Source organism: Ambystoma mexicanum, chromosome 2p, assembly GCF_040938575.1.
Source record: "Ambystoma mexicanum isolate Mex_15411 chromosome 2p, UKY_AmexF1_1, whole genome shotgun sequence".
NCBI lineage: Eukaryota > Metazoa > Chordata > Amphibia > Caudata > Ambystomatidae > Ambystoma > Ambystoma mexicanum.
The window spans coordinates 665529798-665537681 of record NC_090923.1 but is presented as its reverse complement, the minus strand read 5'-3'; the positions used below and the strand labels follow the sequence as shown (position 1 = coordinate 665537681).

Here is a 7884-nt window from a genome sequence, read left to right as displayed (position 1 = left end):
AGAGAGGAAGAAAGAAGTCACAGAATGCATCAAGTGCAGAGCTACATTAGAGAGAGAGACGAAGAGAGAAGTCACAGAATGCAATATGTGCAGAGCTATATTAGAGAGCGAGAGAAAGAGAGAGAGAGTGGTTGCAGAATGCATTAAGGGCATAGCTACATTAGAGAGAGAGACAGACAGACAGTGAGAGGCAGAGAGAGAGAGACAGAGACAGAGAGTGACAGCGACAGAGAGAGACAGAGAGATGGAGAGAGCTGTCACTGAATGCATCAAGGGCAGATCTACATTAGAGAGAGAGAAAGAAAGAGAGAGAAAGAGAGATAGATAAGATAGATAGAGAGAGATACAGAGGGAGAGATAGCTGTCACAAGATGCAGCAAGGGCAGAGCCACCTTAGCGCGAGAGAGCTGGTTTGGTCAGACATATATTAACACGTGTTGGTCATGTTAAGCATGAACCGGAGGCCCTGTTACAAGCAACACTTTATTGGTCATTTTTAAATAAATGGTAACTGCATGGAGGGGACCATCGACGCTTACATATACGTGTTGTTGGTCCTCTGCGTGCAAATGTAAATGCTCCCGAAGTGGAGTGTAAAAGCAAAGACTAAATCACCTTTACTGTTCACTTTTACTCTGTGCTTTAGGAGAAATAGAACACTAGGAATCTACTGGCTCATTAGCAGGTGCTAAAGTGCGGCGGATTCAACAGGAATAATACCTTTTACACCTGCATGAAAATCTCATGGAGGCGTCAAACGAATTGTCACAGACTAGGATCCCATTTCACTTTGTGCCTTAAGGTGTTCTAGTGAAATACTTTAAATAAACATACTTCAAAAGGTAATATACATTTGATATCACGGCTGTTTTAACAAATTCTTGAAGTTATAAACACTAAACTGAATTTACTTTGCTTATTTCCCTGGCTGCAGAGATGGATGTGAAGGCATTGATCCTGGCCATGGCAGCCCTGACCGTTCTCACCACAGAGGCCTTCCCCAGGAAGCCACATGCAAAGTGCCGCATCTCCCAGTACAAGACCCTCCTCCCGTCCCAGCTCAGAGCCGTGCAGGAATTAAGGGACAAATACGTAAGTGGATCTACGAGTTAGCACACAAAGCCAGTCTGCCTGACTGTGGGGGCTTCGCCCACTTATACCTGCTCACAGTAGGACAGGAAGATCTGTACTATGAAATCCTTCTAAACACTGGACACTTCCAGTAACAAGCACCCTACCAAAAGCAGATTTAGCTGTCAGTCATTATGCTAGGGCCATTCGGCCATGTGATCTAGGAAGAGGGAAGGCAGCGCATGGCAGAGCAATCTGATCATTAAATAGACTACACACAGCTGGGATCACCTCAGAGGTCTCCAAAGGTCGCTCAGTCTCTGGTGTTTCTAGGGGTGTGGAGGACATGTCTAGGCATTACAGGACCCGCCAGGTGCAGGGAGATTCTACAGGCTTGGATACATCCTACAGGCCTGGGACAAGACTCCATGTGGTGGGAGTCACTAAAGTCCTTGTGAGTGAAGCTATCCTTAAAGCCGTAAGAGGTCGTCATATACAGGAAACCACATATGACATCCCTCAGGGAGAATCCAGTGCAGGCATCTCCTCCAATCCCAGCTCTGCTCTTAGCCGTGTGTCTGAAATTCTCTACAGGCTGCCGGAAAGTGCTCTGTCTAACATGTCTGCATTTTGTCCCAGGAGGAGACATTGCTGTCACAGATCCAGGGATGCTCTGAGAAGCTCCTGCAGCAGAGGCCGTCTGTGCTCCATATTACGGTAAGGAAAACCTGGGGCTTCTGTGACCTGGGATCTCCAGACTTAAGTTGGATACTGGTTCCATTTATCTAATGATCAACACTATGAGTCCTTAGGCTCAAATCACCCTAACAATAGGTTTCTTCTCCGCTTAGAGAGATATGATCACCACTAGATCTCTGAAGGACTTTGATCCGCTAATGTTCTTGATAAGTATTGAGATCTCACACTCTCATAGGCCCATCAATACCAGGCACTGACTTCCAAAGCCCATGTAAATGTGTCCTGAACACAGGTCTTCTCTGATTACCCGGGAATGTTATTGTGATCACAGCCTGGTTCCTCTCTCTCTAAGGTCCATGACAGGATCATCTTTGTTGAGCAGAAGGTGGCACTGGCTGTGCACGTCTTGAAGAACGTCAGCAATACAGAACTGTCCGAGTATGTGTCCAAACCACTGGAGATGCTGGTCGCCATCAGAGAGGACCTGAGACATTGTGTAAGTACATACCTGAGACTAACCATACACTGTGTGTGTTCTGATCAAGACATTGCCTACATTCTAACCACATGCACGCTGCACATATTGAACATTTGCATAGATGCTAACGACCAATCAGATTCCAAGAGAAGGAACCTGCACCCAAACCTTCCCTGTAGATGGTATGAGAGTGAGACTGATGCATTACTATGGCACACTCCACACAGAGGGACATCCAGCACCCCAGCAGTCAGAAGCACCAGAGTATCAGGCTGGGCTGAGACAGGACTGCTGAGGGAACAGGGATACAGTAGACAGCAAAGATCCATTAATCAGCTTTCTTCTCAAATTGTTTTTCAGACCAGCTCTAGAACACACGTGACCCGGCCCTCGTCTCGCCTGAACATGTGGCTACAGAAACTCAACAAAGAAAAACAGATGGTAAGAGAATGGCGATATGATACACATAATGAGCCAGAGGGGGTGTAATGAGGACAAGCATCAATGGTGGGGGAGGGGGGTGGCAGAAAAGGCACCTGAGGTACAGAAAGAGATGGGGCAGAATGGGCTGAGTAATGAGCAGGAGGAAGGACGTCACAAGCATTTAGGAGGCCACTCTAAGTGTGTAACTTGCCCCTTGTGTCCCCTCCAGGAATCCCAGAAGTGCCTCCAGGAGACTGTGATCCTCAACCTCTTCCGGATGATGAACGAGGACGTCAAGTGTGTCGCGTACATGGAGGAGTGTGACAAAATGCAGCAAAGGCAGGCCCTGCCCACAGGCTTCACAGCAGCCAATCAGAGTCAAGAATGACAATGCAACTCTAGACCTTAACCTTCATGGCGTGCCTCCCCATTGGAACCGATGCATCCAATCAGCAGCCGTGACAAATATTACATCAAGAAACGTGTTCACAGACTGCAGCCGACCACTGAAGTCCTTTATCTCCAAGGCAGCCTCTAAATTATGATTTCCACCCCTTGCTGCTCTCAGGTGACTCATAAAGGATATGAGCTGTGAATGACTGGAGAGGTGGCTGCCCATCATTGCAGGTTAGGTATTGCTCCCTCCACTGCAATGCAAAGCCCTGCATTATGTATGCTCTGTGCAGAGGCACTTACATTCCTCTTGAGGGTCATAAGGTCAGTGGGGGCCTGTCCTATCATAGACTCTGGGATGCATGGTTATTCACAAGACAAAGTAGATGGCCAGTCATTACAGGGCACAAGTCACCCATACTCTGTACAAGTAGGGGTGGCAAGGGCTTGTGTGTGACAGGGCCTTATTTTTCCCCTCCCACCTCAGAGTGTAAGGGTGGTGACTTCTATGAGCTATACCCCTAGAGAAGCACCCTGTTCGAATTGTACATGTCGTAGTGTCCAGAGCAAAATGTGTACTATGTGTTATTTATTGTAAATGGTTTTGCATTCCTAAACCAACAACGGTATGTATGGACTCCTTTGAAATGGGCCCTCCTCGTTTTATAATAATAGCTGTTTTTATATTTATTTAATTTTTGATAGCTATCTATTTATTTAATTAAATAATGTATTTTTGTTTCTGTCATAATCTTAGTCATGTGACAGTGATAGTTGTTTGATGAGTGGTGGAGAGAGTCCTTTCAAGACTCGGACCGCATATTAACAATTGAACTCACTTTCTTCTTAGAATCAATGGAGAAAAAACTGTTAAAGGCAGAAGCTGACCTAGAAACATAAATGTTAAAGCCATTTGATTTAGTCAAAGTCCTTGGTTCTACGATATTGTTTTTTTCTAATCGGTCTTTATAACTTTGCTCCTAGGCCAAAATATGTGTCTTACCTTCCCTTTGGCACTCAATTGATGCGATGTATTTTTGTATCTCATGGTTGATTGTTCTAATCTCTTTTTGTAACAAAGCAATAAAAAAAATAAAAAAATAGTTGTTTGCAGTCCTTTATGTCTCCTGTGAAGTCCTGGGTCTCCTTGGGCTGGACAGAGGGACTCTGTGTGGCCAGGATCCAGACTCAGTGATAAGGACTATGACAAGAAGATGGATGGACGATTACAAGCCCTTTGGCAAAAGATCTCAGAAAGTTCCCCTTCTCTGGGATGGAGGACACTGCATTTCCATTACTAATAATACAGAGCATCCTTTCTGAAAGTATTCTGTAGAGAACATCTTCTGAATGTATTTTATGAAGAACTATTGAAGTGTGGAAAGAACGTGCAGGCCATAACTGCTCTGCTGGAAAGATGTAAGACCTGACACTGGACATTCTTTCTTACTTCTGAAATCTCTTCTGTGTTCTTGGTTTTTTAACCTGCTCCACTTATTCCTGCTTTATTCCCAATTGTATTATTGTATTGTGCAATGGCAAATTGGATAAATGTCTGCTGTGTTTTTATTAAAAACGATCTTGGCATTACTTTAATATGTCACATGCTTGCCTTTTTATTCTTACGTCTTTAACCTACACAAACATATGTCCTGGGAGGATATCTCAGCGCCAACGTGCTCTCCTTGGAAGCAAAACTACATGGAGCAACACGGGTTCGATCCCTGGGTCCGCGCTTAGAAACCTCTGGGTATTAAGCACGTTATGAATAACCTATCAGATCATATCATCTGGACAAGACAATATGCAGCACCAGGCTGTTGTGCTCGGGCTCCTAATATATGCAGTGGAACAAGGCAGTCAACTCTGGTGAAGGTGTCCCTGAAGCCTATGGAAAGCAAGTCAGGAACATCCGCAGATCACCCTGAATACATTCAGTGTTAGGCACAGACTTTATATCTGTTAGGCACTTTGGTGTCTAAGTTGGTTCAAAATATATGTTTTTCAGGACCAAAAGGGGATGAGCAAATTATGTACACGGAAGGCCAACACATTTTGCATGCCCGCGCTTTACCCAGGCCAAAATTTGTTCATGGTCTATTAAGTAAATGTAAAAAGAAAACTGTTCATATAGAGTATTTAAGATAAAAACTATCAAGCAAATAGTTAATACCATTACAGAAATTATAATCATTCCTGTACAGAATCGTTCAAAAGGAATCCACAGAGAACATCATGTGTACATGTTGTGTGAGTTCAGTCTAGACAGGCTAACTTTTTGTTGGTTCCAGCCATGAGCGTCTAATGCTCGGTATTGAAGTGGGTATACTTAGAAGCAATCAACGAGATTGACTTGTTTCCCCCATTATGCAGACAGTGCAGTATCTTGATGCATTATCGCTATTTATTTATTTGATTTATTTGATTTAATATACATGCAACCATATAGGTTTCGTATATACAACATATAAAAACATTACAGAATATAAATACATAAAATAACACAATACAATATATCACATCATCCTAATAGCTTTTAACAACATCTAATATCAAGTCACTAGAAGTGTGAACCTTACGCCATAAAATCATTCTAAAATTGCTTTAATACCAGATCCTCAGAGGCTAGAGAAACAAATAAAACAACCCTTCAGAAAGTTGATTTAAGATTTCTATACACTTCCAATAAAACTTCGTTTTAAAATATATAAAATTCATATTGTTTCCCTCTATAAACACATTCCAACATGATGAGATGTTGTCACTATTAAACTGATTATTATAACATATTAAAAAGGTAATTCTTATTCCATTTAGACTTTCACATTCCATTAACAAGTGCTTGAGTGTTTCCACCTCAAAGTTGCCACATAGCCAACACCACCTTACTGGATGTGCTAAGCCAAATTGCACTCCTTTAATCTCAAAGGTTTCGATACAATTGATTTTCATGAGTAAATATTGTCGTATTATCTTAGGCGAGGGAAAAGCCTGAATGTATATTGGGGCAGACTGGTGAAACATTCGATAATGTAGATACATACCACTATTGCTCAGGGTGGCTAATTGTACATTATTTGTTTCGGTATTGTTTTCCCTACGCTTCTTTCTCAACCAGGTTTTAAATATTGGTGCATTCATGGCAACATTTATTGACACGTATTTATCATTCCATATTTTATGAATCACCATCATTTTCCCCATTGAGCATATCTTCATACACTTGTCAATATTCTTAAAGGCTGTCAAAAATGTAACCCCAATCGTGTTATTTTTTAAGGATAACATTTTTTCATATCCCATCGTGACCCTATAATTTATGTCCACATCAATACTGTTTATTTCAAGTTCTAGTAGAATATAATTGATAGATACACACTGTGGTAACCGCGTTAATTGGCGAAGAATCAATGCTTTAAACCTACAGAGGAGTGAGATGTAGTTATAACCCCAAATCTTCAAATTAACAATGGGGGTCCTGGGAGTCCCTCTGCCAGACATTAGTCCTGGTTACGAGAGACTTACCCAGAGTCTTTAGCTCACTTTCTTTCACAGAGAAGAAATATCCCAAACATATCAGTCTTTGTCCTGCCCTGGGGCAGTCCAGCACCGAAATGCGAGGCAATTCTCCTCTGAACAAGAGTACCAACAGAAACCCCAGACACGTGTTTCGGTCTGGTTGGACCTCATCAGTAGGGTGGATCTGTGCCTCTCTAAGAATAGTGAACAAGGGGTCCACGTCTGGATTCCCCTAGTAACTTAGGGTGAAACTCAAAGTTGCGTAAATATGCAAATTAACAATGGGGGTCCTGGGAGTCCCTCTGCCAGACATTAGTCCTGGTTACGAGAGACTTACCCAGAGTCTTTAGCTCACTTTCTTTCACAGAGAAGAAATATCCCAAACATATCAGTCTTTGTCCTGCCCTGGGGCAGTCCAGCACCGAAATGCTAGGCAATTCTCCTCTGAACAAGAGTACCAACAGAAACCCCAGACACGTGTTTCGGTCTGGTTGGACCTCATCAGTAGGGTGGATCTGTGCCTCTCTAAGAATAGTGAGCAAGGGGTCCACGTCTGGATTCCCCTAGTAACTTAGGGTGAGACCCAAAGTTACGTAAATATGCAAATTAACAATGGGGGTCCTGGGAGTCCCTCTGCCAGACATTAGTCCTGGTTACGAGAGACTTACCCAGAGTCTTTAGCTCACTTTCTTTCACAGAGAAGAAATATCCCAAACATATCAGTCTTTGTCCTGCCCTGGGGCAGTCCAGCACCGAAATGCTAGGCAATTCTCCTCTGAACAAGAGTACCAACAGAAACCCCAGACACGTGTTTCGGTCTGGTTGGACCTCATCAGTAGGGTGGATCTGTGCCTCTCTAAGAATAGTGAGCAAGGGGTCCACGTCTGGATTCCCCTAGTAACTTAGGGTGAGACCCAAAGTTACGTAAATATGCAAATTAACAATGGGGGTCCTGGGAGTCCCTCTGCCAGACATTAGTCCTGGTTACGAGAGACTTACCCAGAGTCTTTAGCTCACTTTCTTTCACAGAGAAGAAATATCCCAAACATATCAGTCTTTGTCCTGCCCTGGGGCAGTCCAGCACCGAAATGCTAGGCAATTCTCCTCTGAACAAGAGTACCAACAGAAACCCCAGACACGTGTTTCGGTCTGGTTGGACCTCATCAGTAGGGTGGATCTGTGCCTCTCTAAGAATAGTGAGCAAGGGGTCCACGTCTGGATTCCCCTAGTAACTTAGGGTGAGACACAAAGTTACGTAAATATGCAAATTAACAATGGGGGTCCTGGGAGTCCCTCTGCCA

At 43.4% G+C, this 7884-nt stretch overlaps 1 protein-coding gene across 1 annotated transcript in view; it reads left to right on the top strand.

Annotated features, from left to right (window-relative positions):
• LOC138567771 (interferon lambda-3-like) overlaps positions 1-3059 on the top strand; it is a 9375-nt gene extending 6316 nt beyond the window's left edge. The window contains exons 2-6 of the mRNA XM_069646262.1: positions 935-1092; positions 1711-1788; positions 2123-2266; positions 2609-2689; positions 2901-3059. Coding sequence (XP_069502363.1) covers positions 935-1092; positions 1711-1788; positions 2123-2266; positions 2609-2689; positions 2901-3059 — 620 coding nt within the window. The remainder of the gene's footprint in view (positions 1-934; positions 1093-1710; positions 1789-2122; positions 2267-2608; positions 2690-2900) is intronic.
• The last annotated feature ends 4825 nt before the right edge of the window (positions 3060-7884 follow it).